Source organism: Gasterosteus aculeatus, chromosome Y, assembly GCF_964276395.1.
Source record: "Gasterosteus aculeatus chromosome Y, fGasAcu3.hap1.1, whole genome shotgun sequence".
Lineage (NCBI taxonomy): Eukaryota > Metazoa > Chordata > Actinopteri > Perciformes > Gasterosteidae > Gasterosteus > Gasterosteus aculeatus.
Genome location: NC_135709.1, coordinates 5,284,925 through 5,307,293, shown reverse-complemented (window position 1 = coordinate 5,307,293; position 22,369 = coordinate 5,284,925). Strand labels below are relative to the sequence as shown.

General features: G+C 42.1%; 1 protein-coding gene across 3 annotated transcripts in view; it reads right to left on the bottom strand.

The window, feature by feature from the left end:
- Window positions 1-9,952: 9,952 nt before the first annotated feature.
- LOC120812332 (SRSF protein kinase 2-like) overlaps window positions 9,953-22,369 on the bottom strand; it is a 96,092-nt gene continuing 83,675 nt past the window's right edge. The window contains exons 13-16 of one of the 3 annotated variants that reach the window (XM_078097392.1): window positions 19,335-19,404; window positions 15,941-16,129; window positions 15,303-15,497; window positions 14,093-14,727 (exon numbers count right to left, since the gene is read on the bottom strand). In XM_078097392.1, the coding sequence (XP_077953518.1) occupies window positions 14,573-14,727; window positions 15,303-15,497; window positions 15,941-16,129; window positions 19,335-19,404 (609 nt within the window). In that variant the 3' untranslated portion in view covers window positions 14,093-14,572. Of the gene's footprint in view, window positions 10,852-13,416; window positions 13,510-14,092; window positions 14,728-15,302; window positions 15,498-15,940; window positions 16,130-19,334; window positions 19,405-22,369 lie in introns of those variants that run through there. The other 2 variants (XM_040168214.2, XM_040168215.2) reach the window with 2 other exon arrangements.

The following is a 22,369-nucleotide window of genomic DNA, read 5'->3' as shown; positions in this document are numbered from 1 at the left end:
AAGGTCGACTCAAGATCATCAGTTAAATGTGTGCAAATCATTTGCCACATTTAACTCCCACTCAAACAGCTGACATATTGTCTGGGATAGATGATTTCCCTGAGTTATTCGGAGATGTTCCAACCATAACTACAGTTCTGGAACATGACATAGATGTAGGTGATAAGGGCCCGATTAAACAGCACCCATATAGGGTAAATCCAGAGAAGCGAGCTATCCTGCAACAGGAGGTTGAGTACACGTTAAAGAATAATATTGCTGAGTCTGGAAAGTACTCGACTATCGAACAAGAGACCATGGCCTTAGTCCTAGCCATTCAACACTTTGAAGTGTATTTGGGATCTACATTACATCCAGTTAAGGTTTATACTGACCATGACCCACTCAAATTCCTCAGTCGCATGTACAACTCAAATCGTAGGTTAATGCGCTGGAGTCTATTGCTTCAACCGTTTAAACTCCAGATTGTGCATGTCCGGGAAATAGACAACATTATTGCTGATGCGTTGTCTAGGGTGGATGCTTAATACTAGGGTGTAGATAGATTATGTCTTAAAAAAAGGTTTTGTTTATTATGAAGAATTGCATTTGTCCTTATTGATTGGAAATTTCTAAAATTTCCTGGCCTGTGCGGCCTATATCTAGGTTATAGTTAAAAAAAATATTTCGGTGTAATTCTAATTTATCTTCATGCAGGTACCCCTCGGTCGGAGGTAATGATTATTTATAGCTGGAACTCTATTGCCTGGGTTGGTTCGAACCGTGGGCTGAACACAGGAAAAAAAGAGTTTTCATATTCAATGTATGGCGACAAGTCACCATTTTGGGGTGGGAGTGTTATGTCCCCCAGCTCCGGTGTTTGTTGCTACATGTGTTTGAGTGCATGCAGTGTGTCTTTATTACAGATGAGCCACACCTGAGCGGAGCCTGTGTTGGCGCTATAAAAGGCTTCCTGGACCATTCTCAGGGCCGCACACAGATCCTTGAGAGTCTCTGCACAACGTGCTTGCTGCTGTCAAGATCGCCGTTCAGCCGTCCACCCGGCAGTGAAAATGTTCCGCATTTGTATTTTGTTTTAATTTGTTGTTAAAATACCTTTAATATCCATTCTGTTAAATAAAATACCCCTATATTATTTTTGATACGAGCTGGTTTGTGTGTGTCTCGCCTTTATGTTAAGGGTGGTGTTCGACCGCCCGTAACACACTTCAATTTACAAATAATGAGCATCCTCATACATCTTTCTTGAGGCAGTTGAAAATGTCTTTAGTGTCTGCAGCTTTGTAGACCTCTGGCGCTCTTGGGACCAGGTCTTCAGGACTGCGTCCAGCTGGCCTCGTGACTGCTTCAGATCACGGAGAGTAGAAACGGTCCGTCGTGCTCACATCGACGAACGTGAATGTTGCTGTCCGCTTGCCTAGAGAACGTGTTTGTAGCAGGGACCACGCATTTGATGTTGGAGAAACACTGATAAGACCGCTAATCGTACATGTCCCTTGACAGCGGTGTGGAGGTTAGTGAAGTTCGGCCGGCCTGGCAGACCCGTTTCCAGCCAGGCGCCCTGCGTACACTATAGCAGGTGTGCAACTGGCCTCCATTGCCAACCATCAAGTGTTTGAGGGTTACACTTTTACCGCAGCTTGTCAGGGGTAGTCTTGTTCTCAGCCACCTGCACACAGAGAGCGGAAAAGGGCAGACGGGAATGAACGTTGGCTTGATTAAATTATATGTTTCTAAATGTCCTCTGAAACATAATGATAGGACTTCATATACTATTGTTCAACAACGTTCATCGTCTCGCTGGTGAACGATATTCATTCGTCACTTGGTTTGCCGAGCCGACGTACTGCGTGATGAGGGCCAGGTGACATTTGTGATCTGGCTGTTCAGTGTTAATCCGCCCCGTGCTTTAGGTTTGTTCGCTGTAGGGTATTTCCATTGGTTTGTGATGCAGCTGAGCAGACAGACAGCGCAGTTTGCGACCTGGTACAGTCCGATTATACATAACTTCAAGCCTCAATAAAGTTTAAATTAATTATTAAAAAGTCACACAATACACAGTTAAAAGTAAACCGTTTTTTTTGTAGCAGGGTGTATGCATTGACTGTTTGACTCACAGTATTGAGTTCATTAAACTTCTTGAAATTTACAGTTTGTTTAACTGTCTTAAAAACCTGAGTTGGAGGACTGAAAACAATTAAGTTGTAAATGTATAACTCATCATGATAAGTTGAAGTAAATAGCATCCCTGTTATGTTCTCATAAAGACTGGTATTCTGCAGCGTTTACAGGAAGGAACTGCACATTCCAGGATTCAGTGCCCGTCCTTATATAGAGGTGATCCAGAGCCGTTTAAACATAAAAAATGAGGGGATTATTGTCAAAAATAATTATTATGTAGCTTTTTCAACATTTTCATTCTTTATTAATTGACTTAAATTGCATATAGGACCATCTCTCCAAATTGAAAGTGAGATTGTTGAAATGCAGTTTTCCTTGTTGTCTTCTGCCATGCTTTCCCCCCAGGGTCATAAGTCATTGTTCCCTTTTTGCTGGGCTGTTCGTTCCCTGGGGGAGGGGAAAGCTTATCTTCTTTTGTTGTTTTGGACTTGCAGGGCGAGGCCTCTACTCTGTGGGTGGCGGGGGCAGTGGGGGGTGCAGCCTAATTATCCAACCTTTCAACATTCAGTGTGTTTACATGATGGTATAATTGGAATCTTTGCTTAGTCGGACTATGCTATCTTTCGGGGCAAGTGCTATTATCCCAATATACATGGCAGTGAATAAATCGAATCATTGGCCGAAAGCATGTCATATCCGATACAATAGGTGGTGCTGTTTTCATTACAACTAGTTGTGATACAGCCATTTCCGCTTGACCGCTTCACTACTACCAACAACAACAACAACATCAACATTACGAGAAAGATGGCGAACTGAGAGCAAGGTGAAGTTACATCCCTCTACTATTTTTGCATGATGTTAATAGGAGTACAGTGAATGCGAATGGCGCTATTGGCTGATTTGATAACGGAGAGAAGACGATGTCGGGATCTCAAGCATGCGCGAAGACGCAAAGTCCAGTTCCTTATCCGATTCACCGTTACATGCCGCAATAGTCGAACTATCAACTGGATCGGATCGAGTTATCCAGGGGTGTTAATCGGATCGTAGTCGGACCGCACATAGTCAAAGGTGTTTACATGAAATGGATAATTTGATTTCAGTACGACTAAGCCAGTTATTCGAATCCATGTAACCACGCTGAGTGCTACAGCAACTGCACAATCCCAAGATATTATTCATAGGGAGCGTTCAAAAACAACCCCCATTTATGAAATCCAATTTAATCCCTGTATCCATAGCAATTTCAGGCAACTCGGTACGAGCGCAGAGCACGCTCGATTAAACAGTGCCTAAAAGAGGTCTGTATGTATGATGTGACGTGCTACCTATTTTGCAATACATACATGCAGGCTCACTATGTAACACACATTACCAATAAGGGGTAACTATAAAAAGATTGTTCTAACCTTTCTGGAGAATCAGAATTCATTCAAATGGAGGAACAGTATAATAATGCCTTCCCAACTGCAGCATCCACATATTTCCTTCAACTCAATTAGGTCTCTGGGGATTCTATTCAATGGATTTGTTATGAAAAAATCTGGATTCTTGCATAAAGCAGCCTCTGTTTCTCTCATTAGCAATATAATAATAATTAAAGCTGCGAGCAGCGTTGGACGGGTCCTCGCTACTCCACAAGTGGGGTCACCGGCCGGACAGCTAGCAATGCAGCCAAGAACTCCTGCGGTCGTCGGACAAAGCTTCCAAGAGTCAGTTGTCGTTCACCATAAGGATGTACACAAGGAATGCCGCTTTGCAAACTTGATCTTTGACATCCAACCTTCAAAATCTAATTCATGAGACTACTTCAGGTCAATTTCAGATTCGATTTAAAAGGATACTATCAATAGTTACAAGATTAATTCAATTCAATTCAGATGGATAGTACACATCCCCAAGGTGTTACTCAACGATAACCAGGACATTCTGGTGCACCAACATGAGCCAATTTCCTTTAAATTCTCCATCACGAGACTACATCTAGTAAATTTCGGATTAGATTAAAAAAGGAAACTATCAATAGTAAAAATATGATTTGACTTCAGGCGGATAGTAAACATCCCCAAGGTGTCACGTAGGGTTAATCAGGAAATTCTGATCTACTATTCCAAAATTAAAGCCTCTCAAAATACCATACATGAGCCAATTTCCATCAGAGTCTCCATCACGAGACTACTTTTGTTTAAGGTCAGGTTAGAATTGAAAGGAAAAAATCAATAGTTACACAGAATTTCCTCTTCAGGCAGAGAGTACACATCCCCAAGGTGTCACTCGGTGTTAACCAGGACATTCTGATGTACTATTCCAAAATAAAAGCATCTCAAAACATCATACATGAGCCAATTTATTGAAATTCTCCATCACGAGACTACTTTTTGTCAATTTCAGGTTAGAATTAAAAGGAAACTATCAATAGTTCGGAGATAACCAGGACATTTAGATGTACCATTTTAGAAATTAAAGCCTCTCAAAATGCCAACTTCGTTTTTTACTGGATACTAGAAAATTTGACTACCTGTTACCAGTAGGTGGCGCTATGACTTGATTCAACTTTACATCCCTTCAGGCCCAGTGTCTCATCAAAAATGTGTAAATTGGAAAGAATCCGATGATGTGGAGTAGAGTTACAACGGTGTTGTTGTTCTTGGCAAAGGATCAACTTTGCAGATGCACCCTCTCGCCACCGATTATCGGATTCTTATAATATTCACAGTGAAGCATTATCAAGGTCTTACCTCTCTGCTGAGAAATGAGAGGGATTAGATTAACCTTTGAGGAGCATAACCTGTGAGGAGCAGGCTGTAAAATAAAAAAAACATTCAACTTCCTGTTTTTCCCAGGTGGCGCTATGACTAAGGTTAAAAATGATCTCATGGATGTCTATGGGATGAGAAGGTCATGCTATATGAGAAATATGGAGCAGATTAGATAAAGTATGGTCAAGTTAAAACGACTTCAATTTTCATGCCAGATGGTAGATTTTTGATACACACATAGTTTGGAATTTCTTCCGGCAAAATCCAATTTTTAGAGCCTAGGTCCTCAAGATCACACTGCGCGAATTTGAAAAGAATCGGGTTTAATCGCTAGGAGGAGTTCGGTCTTTTGCAACTCTAAGAAAATAGGCCAAAAATAGGCCAAAAAGGCAGATTTTCTTTTTGCAGAACCTACTATTCTTCAAATATTCTCAAAAAATTAGGGTGTGAGAAAAAATAATAATAATAATAATAATAATTCCTTAAAATACAATAGGTTCCTCTACGACTAGTTGTTGCGAGGACCCTAATAATTCTTCGAAAGACAATAGGGCTTTCGCTTGACTTTCAGTCGGTTTAAGCCCTAATAACCTCAACGTGAGGTGCGCCATCCAGAGATTAGGCTCCTTCACCCGAACCAGGCTCGTGCAGAGCACCAGGGCGTGCTTTGTTAAAAGGGGGCGGAGTCTAACCCAGGTACCCAAGGTCACATTGCTATGTTGGGGTGGAGCTAATGCATCTGTAGCCAGTGAGGAAATGTCCCTCATGTGATACCGTAGGTTCAAGCCCCTCCCACTTCCTGGTTCACCAATTAGTATCGGTATAGTGGGTACACATCGCTGCATGCAGCCACGTGCCAGAATGCAACTTTTCCCCGCAAAACCGCTGATAAAACGTCTCTGGCCAAAGTCCAGGTGCACAAAGTGATTTTTTTCCTTCGCCTCAGCCTGCGCGCATTGATGCTGCTCCTCATGTTCGCCCCCCCGCTCCTCCTGGAACCCTTCCCTCTGGTGTCTGCTCGGTGGCTGGATGCTCTCCTGTGGGTGACCGAGACTTCCGGTCCCACCTTCATCAAGCATTGTCACTGGGCCAGCACCAGGCGGGAGAACTTCTCCCGGGAGTTCTTCGAGCGCTTCACGTGAAGGTGTGCCCGCACTCCTGGGCACACACCAAGCAGTGTGGTCCATCCAATCATCCGCAGGCAGGTGGAAATTGACATACTGCTGATGAAAGCGAGTAGGTGGCTCCTGCAATGCCTGCCCGGACTGAAGAGGCTCAGTCTGTGTGAGATAGTAGACGTTTGAGAAGCTCATGATCAAACAGGTGGAAATACTCAGACACCCCTTACCCCCCAACATATGGTCTACGATTTACATTGTGATTTGTCATCAATTAAAGGCACATAGAGGCTAGAGGGTAAGAAAAGTAAACAAACAATGGGGTATGCATGAAAAGAAATGAACTAATAGAGCGGAATTCCAATTTATTTTTCCCTTGATGTTTAAAGGTTTGTTTTTTTTCCAAGTAAAGCTGGAGAGTAATTTTGCCTCCTTCATGTTTGCCATCATGGTGCTGGAGGGTCTCGGCAGGTCGCTGGATCCCAACCTGGACATCCTGGATTTGGTCAATCCCCTGTGGCTAACGAAGAGTGCTTCACTGCTGTGACACTCACATGCATAAAACACACAGAGCGAGAGCTTAAACTCAGTGAACCACACACACCCGGCTCGAGTGACGCCGAGATCGAAAGGTGGCAGGTTCCTTTTTCAGAACGGCATGTAGCGGCATGGACCTGCCTCCTCATCAGGATGCAATTTCCTTCTTTCCTTCAGTTTGACTCAATGCCTCACCATTTTCCACCAACATAAATATTATTTATAGCAAGTGTATTTTCCCTCCTTATGTGATGAAAACATGTGTTTTGAATACGGCTAATACTACTACATTTTCCAACGTGGCTGGAGTCATCAGTGGCAAAGTGCACAGTCGTAAGTCAAGTCAAGTCATTTTATTTTGTATAGCCCAGAATCGCAAATTACAAATTTGCCTCAGAGGGCTTTACAGTCTGTACACATACGACATCCTCTGCCCCGAAACCCACCATCGGCACAGGAAAAACTCCCCAAAAAATGAAAAAACCCTTACAAGAGGGAAAAAAGGGAAGAAACCTTAGGGAGAACGTCAGAGGAGGGATCCCACTCCCGGGATGGACAGACTACAATGGATGCCATGTGTACAGAATGAACAATATATAATACATGCAATTCCTATGACAGAAATGATTCAAGTAATTGTGAGTAGTAAGCCAGGCGCACAGCAGGACCACTGCAGAGACAACCACCATCAGATAGAACCACCATCCACAGAATCCTGTGGGGAGGGAGAGCACAGAGATTTTAGGAGAGGGTAATGTCGGTTTATGAGTAAAGTAATATGATTAATATCTAAAATAATGATGATGATGATGATGATGGCAGCAGCAGGCGTCAGCATGGCCACGGTAGGTGTCAGGACCAGGGTCCCGAAGGAACCACAATCTACGGAGACCTGATAGGGGAGAAAGCACAAAAAAAACTCCCGGAAAGAAGCTGAATTAGTCATGTGCATTAAAAGATACTCATGTACATGGGATTCACATATGGATGAGGAAGCGGCTGCATGCCACTACGTGCCGTTCTGAGATCAGTTGACGCCATTCTGAAAAAGGAACCTGCCACATTTCGATCTGGGCGAAACTGCCTGGTTCCTGTAAGTACGCAGATACCAATTGTATAGTGTTTACATAGTGAATTCTCTCCTTTTACCGCTGGGATGGATTGTTGTCAAGGGTACAAAATACAGCGGATCACTGACTCACTGTATTTTATCAGTGACCTTCTCCACTGCTTCCTTTGAGTGTTTTTATTTATAGATTCTTTTTTTTCTTAAAGGTTTAACATTTTAACCGCAGGAAAATCTTCCAGGCATTTCTATATAAAAAAATACTGTGAAAATCGCTAGTTGATGCTCCAAAGCAGTTGTTTTACTTTTAATTCAATTTTAATTGATCTTAGGATGTATTTTATCCACCGCGTTCTAGTGGGTTTTAAAGTATATTAAGCCGTACATTTCGTGTAAATCACAATGTGCTGTAACATTGTGAAGTTTTTGGCTACTTACAACTGACCCGTTTCTTTAAACCTTACATTAAAATAGTGGAAACACACTACCTATTTTTTCAAAAGAGAGTCTGTGTCAATTATTTATTTCTCTTGATGCTGTCAGTGACCGGCTGTGAATGTTATCACAACGGGTTGAATGTTGCAGCTTCAAAATAGAAAATTCACAACAATTACCATTTATTTACAATTTTATTAAATCTCTCAATGAAAAACACAGACAAGATACGCGATTCTGTTAATGTCGTCAGGAAGAACAGTAAGCATGGCTGAAAGAGTGAGATCAGGATGCTTGGGTGCAAAACAACTCATCACATACCCTTTATTGCAAAACTGTAGATATATTTTTTTTAATCGCCATCAAGAGCCCAGACAGAGCAACACTGTTCAAGTAAGAAGGGAGGGGAGAAGTGTCAACTGTGTAAAAAACAAAATATTTCAATAATAATAATGACTCATTATTTAACAAAAGAAATAAAAACATCTCTAAAAGTCAAACACAATTACAATTACCTCAGTATAAGACGAGATTCTGCCACTGTCACAACAACCAGAGAAAAGTTATTTTCTTTTTTTAATGAATTAAATAGTTTAAAAAAATGTACTTATACTAGGGGTGTAACGATTCATTCACTAAATCGATTAATCGATTTATATCCCTGCGATCCAACTGAATTGATCTGTGCTCCGCAAATCGTCATTCCGGACGACATATATCGATTACAAATCGATTAAAATGGTACATAATCGATTGTATCGATACTTGGAAACTGCACATTGGATTTAGGTACAAAAACTGTATGGATGTGTGTTTGTTTGTCTGTTTTTTAGCACTTTAGACACGTTAAACGTTACTCGATTCAGTCTGCCTGTCTGTGACGTCATCAGTACGTAGCGGCAGCTGCGCGAAACTCTGAACAACAACAAAACACAGCGTGGAGGAGACGACTGCGAGCGAGACATTTACAAACCAACCTATCGATCCAGCGTGTGGAAACATTTTGGCTTTTGCAAACACGGAGGTGTTCTAAATAAGTCGGTCGCTGTTTGTGGAATATGTAAAGACAAATAAAAAACACGGAAACACGATGAATCTTTCCGGCCATCTACTAAGGCGCCGTGGGATTAAACAACACCGACAGTCAGGCGCCTCTAGCAGCATTACCGCTGCAGCAGCAGCAGCAGGTAACACCAGCTCTGCAGACACCTCAGGCCTCGCCAGCACCAAACTCAACATCACAGCAACAATTGCCAAGTTTATCTGTAAAGACATGCAACCTTACAATGAGGTTGAAAATCCGGGGTTCTGTGAATTGATCCAAACATTGTGTAATTATTGTGTAATGTTTACATTGAAAATGGTTGCACAATAAAAGGTTAATACATTTGCCATTAATTGTTGTTTGCCTGTTTATAATATAATAACATAATTAATTGAAACCTGATTTCCTTACAAGAAACAACAGGGATCTCAGAAACTTTGCCTGCACTGTCCAGTAAAGTTACTGGATTGAATCGAATCGAATCGTTCTAAATTAACCCAGATCGTCCATGAATCGAATCGGCAACCATGAATCGCGATTTGAATCGAATAGTTGTTAAAATGAATCGTTACACCCCTAACTTATAGTTATCTTTTTTCATTTATTGCAAAAAATAGGCAACTGGACTGTGATAATGCACGTGTTTGTGTGTCAGTGTGTATTTGTGTGTGTGTGTGTGTGTGTGTGTGTATTAGAGAAAGAGAAATAGAGAGAACTAGTGGGACGTCTCGGAGCGTTGGCACTGAGAGTGTGTGCAGTACTCTCACTCGGCCACCGGGTGGCACAGTTCAGTCTGAACATCCCTCCAGCGTAGCTATGGCTGCCCCCCCTCCCATCTGTATCACAAGAACACACGCTAACAACCACCTCAGGGTTTTGGTTTTTATTCTTTTTTTGGAATGATGCTTGTATGTTCAACCTTTGTCTACGGTCGCTTTTCTAATTCTCATGATCCTAGTGTTATGTACAAAGGTTTCAAATCCCTGAAGGGCATCTACAAAGACAAGTGCAGCCTCCATGTGACTGACCCCCCTTTCTGGGAGGGGTCAGTCACATGGCGGGGTTTTTTTTGTCCCTCATCTCGTACTTTTTCTGTCTGTTTTTGTCAGTGTGATGCTCCCTGGAGGACTGGCTCTCTCTAAAAATAAACAAATAGGGTTCTGTCTTTGAGTCCCTGGCTGTGTAAAGGTCACGGGCAGATGGAGCTCCTCGTAGCCTTTTCCTTCACGTTGTTTAAAAGATCAGCAGCTGTCAGATTAAAGGGACCGGGTGACACCTCAACGGCTGCGGAGCAGCATCCATCTTCAAATGGTCTTTTTTTCTGTGAAGATGTTTTTGAAAGACTACCGTGTTCCGCTCATCTTTATATTCCTTATGGGACAAGATGAGGGGCTTGGGGGTTATTTGGTAAGCGTGTAATGGACGCGAGGGATTGGGCAGGGGAGATAACTTCTCAATCAACTTCTCTGACTGTTTGTCTCCAGCTTCTCCGTGGGCTGCCTGCCACCAGGGGCTGATGTTTGGGCTAATTGTTGGGAAGGGAGGGGGTGGGGACACCGGGAGAAGAGGCCTTTGATGGTGGCTACGAGTTGAGCCACAGGTGGTTGAGACATTCGCCCGCCGAGGCCCTCTTCTCAGGCACCATCTCCAGCATGGGAAGCAGGAAATCCGTGAAGTGGCCAGCATCTTCATGCGACCAGCCGTACTTCTCCACCAGCACATCGAACAGCGACCACGGCTTCAGCTTGGTGATGTGACGGAGTTCACCTGCAGGGAAGAGGGGGGGTAAGGAACAGAGTCAATGATTGCAGTATAATGCAGTAATGCAGTGAGAAAGGAGAGTGGCTGGGTTTAGAGGGTATGTTCATCCAAATTGGGAAAAACATGATAAGACTGGTGACCTTTTTATTTTTTCTTCGATCTGATCCAGCAAGTAGCCAGAGTCGGATTATGCTTATTCTGTTTTTGCTATGTTGGAGCTGTTGTTGGAACTGGCTGTCACATCCCTTCATTATGATCAACACAGGTTCTGTGGCTGTTTACAAGTCAGTTCCACATTTGGTGTCTGATGTTGTAGATGTATAACAGGCATCCAATTAACACTTGTTTCATTTGTTTGTAACTCATTGTTACATCATCAGTCGGGACAAATGGACTCTTCGTCTCTCGGGAAATGCAGAATGCATTCAGAGGCGCTATGGACTTGTTGGCTTTGTTTCTCTCGTGGACTCTTTGGAAGAAGAAAAATATTGAATAACACCAGTCTTATTATTATTATTACTCATCAAAGCCATGCAGAAAGTTTTTTTGCTATTTGCTTATGAGATCCATCTCTAAAATGATTTGGCTTAAGTAGTCTCTATACTTTCGGAACCAAGATCACATTTTTAAGGTAAGATTTTGCTGTTGAATTTTCAAATGTAATTTATTTTAATAAACACAAACAAAACAATCTTACATGGCTTGATTCCCAAGGAGGTAAGTGGACTGATTTGGTTATTTGGGTGAATTAACTCATTAATCTGATGTCATAACAGCACCTCTGTGTGTTACTGCTTAGTTTAGTGCTACCCAGTGAGGTACTGCAACGACGGAGGGAAAAGTTCTTGGCAGCAAATCATGAGAACAGATGTTAGAGTGATGGCCTAAAGTTGTTCAGTGGGAACCTCTCTTCCCCGTACACTGATTGGAGAACTGGGGGAAAAGGATCCTGACTTGTCTCATATTGTACTGATCTAGCACAGCGTTGAAGCACATGTTTTTGTATAAATGCTTGTCAGAAACCAGTGTTGTGTTTATCAATCATTTTGTTTCCAATCAATTTGTCTACTTTCTACACCGGAGTTTTAAACAGAAAGGCTGCGTGGCGGACCGGAGAGGCCGAGCAGGTCCGACTGGATTAACAGAGCGCCGTGGGATGAAAAGGAGAACATTGAGACATCAAGTGCAGGCTCAGACCTCAGATAGAAACAACATCAAAGGCAGAATATTCAGGTCTCAAGGTACATTATGAAGAGTATACGAGCAGAAAGGGAAGGAGATCTAAATGTTCCATATTAGGGGCCATATTATGAAAATTCCACTTTTTTAGTGCTTCTATACGTTAATTTGGGTATCTGGCATGTCTCCCAACACAAAAACGCTGGAAAAAAACAACTCACGCGCCTTGTTGTGGTGTGGTGTTGTGTTGTGGTGTCAGAAACGATATGCTTGAGTGCGTCAAATGGGATCACCACCAACGTCTACGTAGGTAGGCACTTTGCGCTCTCACAGGCACTCAAAACAGGTCAATCTGTGGGGAGGTGTTTTTGACAGTGTAAAAGGGTGCTGTTTGAAATTATTCTTGTGGTATTTTGACCAAAATATGTTACAAACATTTCATTGAAACCCCAAGGAACCATATCAACTTGTGGAAAAATGGGCATACGATGAGTCCTTTAAGAGAAAAATTAAAATAAATGAGAGCAGTACCAACACAGATCCAAACACCGGGCTCAAAGCAGAAGCAGGAGAACAAGACAGGAGATACAGGGAGCTACAGCCTCACTGTATGTAGGACTTAACGATCATAACTATTTCTAATATTACCGTATGAGATTTGAATGCAACAGTAGACTACGCCTTTGATCATAAAGTGTGTCGTGATTAATTACTTCACGGTTAATTTGATTGTTTTCACAAAATTCAACTGCCAGTAAGAAATCGAAATGGATCACATGGTATTTTGTGGTAATAGGATTTCTGAATATTTATATATATGTTTAGAAAAATAACCATCCTGCTGCATTCCAGTATCACCAATGAAAATCAATTAACTACAATTAATCAATGCTTAAACTATCTGAACTGTTTTTATTCCTCATATTGTATCCGTGCTATAAACTACAAACAGTTTGTTTACCTTTCTTGGGGAAAAAGTGTTTGCTCTACTAACCGGCAGCAAACACTGCGTGCGACCTTCACGAGGTGATCAAAGCTACGTGGTTTACCCACCACGACATACGTCACAGAAGGAATAAGCACGATTCATCATTACAGCATGCACACACACATCAATATAACTGGCTGCATGGGACTGACACACACTGCTGCCTTGGAGCCCCACATGGACACGCTGCTACTTCGACACCCTGAAGTGAGGAGGATTGCATAGGATTGTTCTCTTTTTTCTTTGCAGTCACAATCTCTATCGATGCATCCAATTATTACCAAAATTAAATCCAAAGCATCATAAGCATCACCAAGTTCATGGGGCGACTGTCCCCTAGTGTCCATGTATGTTCATTTCAGACATCGGTGTGTGCCAGTCCCACCAGCTCTGGCCAGCGCTACCTCTTCGGTTGAAGAACTCCCGAGAATACTTTCCGGAGAGCGCAAAGTGCCTCGGAATACAGCCCAGCAGCTCTATGATATGGGCTATATGGTCTATGGAGGAGAAAGGGGGGAGGAGGAGGGCGGTAAGAAGGAAAAGGAATGAGGGGGAAAAAAAGAGGGCGATGCAAAAGAGAGACAGGGTAGAGAAAAAGAAGGGCAAATTTAAATGAAAGAGAGGGAGAGATGAAAGTAAAATGTAAGAGGATTTTTTGTTGGTAGGAAAATAAAACAGGAACAGGAAGTGACAGGTAGAAGGATCGGTGAGGAATATAAAGAGACAGTCACCGACAGTGGAGAAGAGAAATCTGTGTTAGTGAGCTGTGCCTCCACAGCAGAGGTGACGACATTCAGTGGGAGTAAAGTGGCAACGGTAACACTTTACTTGATATCATATCTTAGAGCGACATTAAACCGTCATATATGGATGGTTTTGACATTCGCTGTCATAAAACCATTACAATTGTGTCATGAATGTTGTCCTTTTCATTGAGATGTCGTTAAATGTAACTACACTGTTAAATGACTTCATAACTGTCACATTTCTCTCCTACAGTGATTTAATGATTTTAACTTTTCATTAAGATGTCACTGTGTGTAATTACATAGTCAAACCAGTTTATAACATTGTCACAACTGTTTTCTTTGAATTCAAGTAAAGTGAAACGATTTGAATGTTTTGTTAAAATGTCATTAAGTGTTATTACACTGTCAGATAATATAAATACCGTAACAAAAGCAACAGACAAGTCAAGAGATAGTGTTTCCTTTATGTGTTTCAACAAAAAACATTTTGTTGTTGTGCCACTCTAGCATCTTAAGATGAAGCAGAAAAAACAAACTTGTAAAATGTATTTCTGTGAATTGTGTATATAAACAGATTAACCTTTTTAACAAAGTTTAACACCAAGTTTAAACAATTGTTTGACAAAATGTAAACAAGTGTGAACAAAATTAATATTCTTAAGTATATTTATACATTATTGGGAGGAGCTTTCCTTTTTTTTGCTGTGTTGGTTTCGGCCATCTCCTCGTTTATAGCCCCACGGCAATGCTCTGCAAGCACACAAATCTTCATTTGATCTCCATCACCTGTCAGCAGACCTTGGAACGCGTCCTAAAAAGTAATTGCGAGCTCAGCAATTATAGCTGTGCGTGCAATTGTGTTTCGATCAACATTCATTTTCGCAAAGGCTTTCTTCATGGATCCACACTTTTTGAAGATACGAAGGACATCCTTATAGCGACGGATCACTCCATCTGTTGTGGTTACTTAAGAACACAACAGAAAAACAAACAAAATAGGTCAGTTTTTTAGGCATGTACTGGCATTGTTGATTTGGCACCTTATAGGTTTTGTAGTACTAGCAGATGAGAAAGGATCCTACTTACTTTTGCATCCTTCTTCTAGGCTGGATATATTAGACTTCCCTATCTGACTCTGTGGCTAGCAATATCTGCCTTCACCAGCCTAGAAGGAGGATGCCCAGGAGGTAATGTCCTTTCTTACCTGCTTGTACAAAACATAACCAGCTTGGATAGAGGATGCACAGTGAACTTGGATGGTACAGTAAGTACATTTTTTTCAGAGGTTAGATATATAACAAAACTGGAGGAGATCATAGAATAACTTGAGGAGATCAAGAGAGCTATACAGAATGATTACTCAAATATACCATTAGCAAGACATCGATATAACATTATCTTTAGTCCCATGTAATTATTATTAACAAAGCCCATGGAAGTAGTTGCTTTTCATACAAATGTAATCCATAAAAGGTTAAGCAGCAGTCAACTTTAGGATTGTTATAAAGGTGATTATAAAGATGATCAATATCTCTGCTTACTTCTTGAACGGCTGTATGATTCAGGGAGTGTTTTTGACTTATTGGTCTTTTTCTTGGACTTCTTCCTTTTCTTTTTCTTCTCCTCTTCTTCTGAGGATGATAAGAGGCTGGAGTCTGAGGAGGGAGATGTCGATGTTGAAGTCGAAGATGAAGAAGGTTCCAGAGCAGTCTTGCCTGGGGGAAGCAAAGTGGGGGCTAGGTGGAGAAGCAGAGATGTTTTTAAGTAAACAAAGCAAAAAACTAGTATACTTTTTTTTAATGCAGAGTCACTTTTTTGAGAGCAGACAACTGCACGTGTGCAAGAAGAGGCTTTGTTATAGATGTGTGTGTGTGTGTGTGTGTGTGTGTGTGTGTGTGTGTGTGTGTGTAGCATACAGTGAGTGATGGCTCTACTCTATCTCAGTGCATAACATTTCTTCTACACAGCAATGCCATCACCAGAGACTTATCAGGTCATATCGGAAACATTTTGGTAGAACTTGGGAAAATAGTATTTCAGCTCAATTGGACATCTCAGTTGTAACAACAATGCAATCGTATATAATAATATATCCTTACACTCTGTGCCCAGCCTATTTCTATTTCTGGTTCCTCAAATAACTGGTACTGCATGGATGTTAATTTTAGTGCATTTTTACCTTTCCCAGAAGATGCAAGTGTGCTGGGGGCTTCCTTAATTTGGGCAAGTAGGACGTCCTTGTCAGCTTTCAGGTCCTTGTTGGCCTCCTCCAGGTAATTAATGCGCTCCTCAAGGTGTTCAATCTTCTGTCGGTCCATCTTGGTTTGTTCCTTCAGTTTGGCAAACTCCAATGCCCCTGTTGGAGACACTGCAACAGAGGAAGTACTTTAAGTGTATTATTGAGGTCAGTGAATAGTGGAGCTGTACTGGAGTGCAATATATTGATCTGTGTCCTTATATGTTAATCTAATTCATTAACATACATAAATTCATTGCACTGCAGTACACCAACAAAATTCCCAGTACTTTTGTGCATATTGTTTATTGATAAGATAGGCAAAAATGGACATATGTGTATATATGTGTATGTATAAATACGTATAAATACATTTCTAGCCCTACTGGTGAAAGTAGTAAAAAAAAAAGCATAAATAGGCTAGACTTACTTGTTTTCCTTGGGGAATATTTGATTATCTTTTTTTTCTTTGGCTGAATAGGGACCTCTTCAAATTCTTTTGCCTGGTCCTCTTCCACAGCTTGTAGCAGCTTAGGGCTAATTCCATACTAAGGCATAGTTATAGCTTAAGATATTTTATTTTCACATTTGAAGGTGTGCATTGCTGCTGTCAAGCGACTGGGGAAAAGATGGATGAGGATTGGTGGTTGTCATCGATTTGTTGTTATTGATGAGCAAATTTGCCCAAAGACGAAAGGTGGGATATATATTTCTATGCATCTGTACTATATTTAGATCAAGATTTTATGATGAGTAATATTTTATACTTTATCCGGCAGGGCATGTGGGAAGGACACATGTTAAAATGTAATACAGCCCAAACCTTATGAAATATTTGTGTTCTCTTATTTACTTTTAGTACCATCGTGGTCGATGTGGCAACACTTGGCACTGTGAACAGCAGTGGGTCTTGTTGAATGTTGGAGGTCGACAGGAAGTCCAGAAGACCCATTCTGAGACTCGTCAGGGATCTCAGAAGGAATACACTTATAGGTCATATTAGACGCCATGTCAGACCCAGAACATCCATCCTCAGTGAGGAATGGCGTGCCTACAAAAGGCAACCTGCCCGGTATGGGTATGATCATTATTCTGTCTGCCATAAAAACAACTTTGTGGACCGAGAGACTGGTGCTCATACTCAGCATATTGAGCGTGCATGGCAAAGCTACAAGCTGGAAGTATGGCGTCACAGAGGGAATCATACTCCTGAATCACTCAATCTTCATCTTAAGATGATAGAGTGACACAACTGGTTGGGTGTACGCCATTACAAAGGTGTGTTGGGCAGACTTTTCCATGAAAAAACAAGTAAAGTAAAAAAAAAAAATCTCTACAATGTCTGCTGGCATTTATGCATCTATGTCGTGTCAAACTCATTATATGTTTTCCTGAGCAGATCCTTGCTTGTGTTTTACAAACTGTCACTTTGGATGAACATCACAACCAAATGTTTTGTGTTGAAACACATAAAGGAAACACTATCTCTTGACTTGTCTGTGGCTTTTGTTATGGTATTTATATCATCTGACAGTGTAATAACACTTAATGACATTTTAACGAAACATTCAAATCGTTTCACTTTACTTGAATTCAAAGACACCAGTCGTGACACTGTTATAAACTGGTTTTACTATGTAATTACACACAATGACATCTTAATGAAAAGTTAAAATCATTAAATCACTGTAGGAGGGAAATGTGACAGTTATAAAGTAATTTAACAGTGTAGTTACACTTAACGACATCTCAATGAAAAGGACAACATTCATGACACAATTGTAATGGTTTTATCACAGCGAATGTCAAAACCATCCATATATGACGGTTTAATGTCGCTCTAAGATTTGAAGCCAAACGTTTTTCTTAAGTTTGACAGGTCTGCTATGACATGTTTATGACAGGTTTTGTTGTCTTGGTTTATGTCAAGTTGTCATAACAAGGACATCTCAGACAATGTCACATTTACATCTAACGTGACAAAACTTACCAAATGACACTTAACGACAACTGTCATAAGTATTCATTGATATTCATGACAGCTGTCATGTCATGGTTATGACAATGTTATGTCATATGTATGTAAAGTGTTACCATTGCATGCATACACAATCAGAATTGACTCAACCGGAAACCGACGATAGATTTTAAATTTGGCCTCAATAATCGGAGTTCAAAAGGTGTAAATCAGCATGTCGAGGTAAAAGTGGCACTAGCTCATGGCATGTTGTGCACTGTGCGCAACATGCTAAATGAGGTTAACTGTGTGTCACATGCAACATGATTAGATGCTCAAAGATCACAGAGAGATGGAAGACAAAGAGGTGAGGATGATGTTGCAATTAAAAGAGCTGTGTGGCTTGATAGAGTAACATGTGAGCCGATACACATATTCTCACAGGATATGGAGTAGCTGGGTGATGATGCGCTCATGCTTTAGTTACTAACTGTTGAACTGATCTGTTATGCTGCACATGTCTAGCCATGAAGCACGATGCCAGGAGTTGTTTGAGTAGGCTGAAGATGAGAGGAAGCATACCAGCAGAATGAGAGGACAGGGTTCACAGCTGACAGTGGATTGGGGGTTTTGGGAGGAGGGGTGGCAATAGTTTAAACTTCTCTCAGTGTGGCCATCTCTTACTTACAAGACAACTGTTACTGATTTATTGCAGTTGTTGTGCATTGCTCAGGTGCTTAGATCGAAATAATGGCCCCCTTTGATACCGACCACATGCTCACTAAACATACCTAGAATTCCTCCTACTGTACAATCAACATTGTGTATGGCATTACATTTTTTTTCTCTAGACTACTGAAATGCGATACACAATGTTTCGTGGCTACAACTATTTTGTACTTAAAGGCAGCTATTTACTTACTATTTATAATTTTGCTGGTAACCGCATTATAAAAGCAATTAGGTACTTGAGGCAGTATTTTATCTTTAATAATGTAACGGTTCGTGGGTTGCCAACGCCCCCGAACTGTTACATTGTCAGACGATAAAGTACAGCCTCTCGTACCTTATTGCTTTAATATAATTACCTTTGAGTTAATGATAAAGAAACAACCTTAACCACAAGTCGTAGGAGAGCATCAATGCATTTGAACAACGAAGGTATTTAGATGTTTCAAATGCGGTTAAATAAAGCACTGACACAAATGTTGATATAAAAATATATTAAACTGATTACATTTTCATTACTGTGCTACATTGAACATTTTCCATCACCAGAAGCTCATTTTTATCTTCAAGTCAATATCTAGAAAATATTGTAGATTGTAGAATTATTTCAGAATTTTCCTTTTTTTGCGACATAAAGATCTAAATACTCACCCTCATCACGGGAGTAGTCCTCTCCAGAGTGGGGCTCAAACAAGTAATCTCCTGTAGCAAGCTCAAAAGTCTGCAAAGGACCAAATACAGTTTACTGCCCTCAGGGCCATAGTGTTTACATTTATGTGCGTAAACTAGTGTAAGTACACTCTAAACCCGGAATTTTTTTTGAGTGATCATTACTTATTTTACATGTTTTGCAAAACAACTGTGTCATTACTAAATCTATTTAGTTGCTTTGCACTAATGTAGCTATTGAAGTATTGAATGCACTGATGATGTTTAGCAGAGTTTATTAAATGCCCCACCAGAGAGGAGAACACGCTGGATCACTGTTACACGACAGTAAGCAGGGCTTATCGCGCCGTCCCTCGTGCTGCACTGGGACACTCTGACCATGTCATGGTCCATCTGATTCCTGCATACAGACAGAAACTAAAGCTCTGTAAACCTGTGGTGAGGGAATTCAAGAACTGGACCAGTGAGGCGCTGGAGGATCTTCGGGCGTGCTTTGACCGCACAGACTGGGATGGTTTCAGGACGGCTACTGACAGCCTGGATAGGTTCACACAGGCTGTAAATTCTTACATCGGCATCTGTAAGGACAGCTGTGTACCATCATGCACCAGGGTGAGTTACAACAACGACAAACCCTGGTTTACAGCGGAACTCGGAGAACTACGTCTGCAGAAGGATCAGGCATTTAGGAGTAGGGACAAAGACTTGTACAGAGTCAAAATACAAGTTTAGCAAACGGTGAGAGAGGCTAAACGACTGTACTCTGAGAAACTCCAACAACAGTTCTCAGCAAGTGACTCTGCTTCGGTTTGGAGAGGCCTCAAACACCTCACTAACTACAAGCCAAAAAAAAAACACTCCATGAATGAGCTCCGCCTGGCAGACGAGCTGAATGAGTTCTACTGCAGCTTTTATAGACAATGTCCTTATCCCATCCCCCACAGCTCCACCAACCTGCCCCAGTCCCCTTCCCCTCCCTCCCCCAGCCCATCAGGGGCTCACGCCTCTACATCTATATCACCTTCCTCTCGCCCACCAACAACGACCCTCTCTATTCTGGAGAGAGACGTTATCCAGCTCTTTAAAAGACAAAACCCCCGTAAGGCCCGGACTCCGTTTCCCCTCACACCCTGAAGCATTGTGCTGACCAGCTGTCTCCGTTTTTCACTGACATCTTCAACACCTCCCCGGAGACATGCCACGTACCAGCCTGCTTCAAGGCCTCCACCATCATCCCTGTTCCCAAGAAGCCCAGGATCACAGGACTCAATGACTACAGGCCCGTCGCCCTGACCTCTGTAGTTAAGAAGTCTTTTGAACGGCAAGTCCTGTCCCACCTGAAGACCCTCACTGACCCCTCCTGGACCCCCTGCAGTTCGGCTACAGAGCCAACAGGTCTGTGGACGATGCTGTCAACATGGCCCTCCACTACATCCTCCAGCATCTGGACTCCCCAGGATCCTATTTGTGGACTTCAGCTCTGCCTTCAACACCATCATCCCGTCTCTGCTGCAGGACAAACTCTCTCAGCTACACGTGCCCGACTCCACCTGCAAGTGGATCACAGACTTCCTGTCTGACAGGAAGCAGCACGTGAAGCTGGGGAAACATGTCTCAGCCTCTCGGACCATCAGCACCGGTTCCCCCCAAGACTGCGTTCTTTCCCCTCTGCTCTTCTCCTTGTGCACCAACAGCTGCTCCTCCAGTCACCAGTCCGTCAAGCTCCGGAAGTTTGCGGATGACACCACTCTCATCAGACTGATCTCTGGTGGGGATGAGTCCGCCTACAGTTGGGAGTCTGACCATCTGGTGTCGTGGTGTAGCCAGGACAACCTGGAGCTCAATGCTCTAAAGACAGTGGAGATGGTTGTGGATTTCCAGAGAAAGAGAGCCCCACCTTTCCCCATCACTCTGTGCGACTCCCCCGTCACTATTGTGAATTCCTTCCGTTTTATGGGCTCCATCATCACCTAGGACATCAGCTCCGTCACCAAGAAGGCCCAGGAGAGGTTGTTCTTCCTGAGGCAGCGGAAGAAATTCAACCTGCCAAAGACGATGATGGTGCACTTTTACACGGCCATCATCGAGGCCATCATCGAGTCCATCCTCCATCACCGTCTGGTACGCTGCAGCCACAGCCAAGGACAAGGGCAGGCTGCAGCGTGTCATCCGCTCTGCAGAGAGGGTGATCGGCTGCATTATGCCGTCAACTGCAGGACTTGTTCGCTTCTAGGACCCTGAAGCGAGCCAAAAAGATTGTAGCCAACCCCTCTCACCCCAGAAAAAAACTGTTTGTGCCCCTTCCATCTGGTAGGAGGCTGAGGTCCATCAGGCCACACTAACAGTTTCTTCCCGTTAGCAGTCGGGCTCATCAACAGAGCCCGGTCCCCCACTGACTGACTCTGACATTCCACCGGTCACTTTCTTTCATTCTGCACACGTCACTTTCACTTGATAACTTTCTGTAAGGGGGAGGAGTCTGTTTGAATTTCACTCAATTTAAAAGCTGGTCATTAATTGACGCTGACGTTAGAGCCGCGTGCAGCGCAGTGACGAGTCCAAAGGCTCCGCTATTCCGCCGTCCGACTGCGTTAACGGCTTTTGACGAAGCTGCAGGATTTTGGAAACAACTTTACACCAAGTGTAATGGTGAGTCTGTACATGTGCTGTGTTTTAAGCTAGCTAACGATAAGCTAACGTTACGTTAGCTTTTCAAAATGGTGTTTGGTTAGGTTGCACAGGAGTTATTTTTTTGATTTATAGCAGTAACTTAGTTAGATTCTCAAGGCACAAGGTCATTAGTTGGTTATCAGCTAGTAATAGAGGCTGGTTAACATTTTGCAGTGGAGCTAATGTTACTGTAATTGGGTTGTTGAACTGAAAGTTGAGCTAATAGTTTTCTTCTTGTTTTTACAGGTTTGTGAAGATGCAGTGGAAGTGTAAATATTGTGAGTTCCTAACTGGGAAAAGAGGTTACCTGTTAAAACATGGGAGCTACAGTAGAACTGTACTGTTTC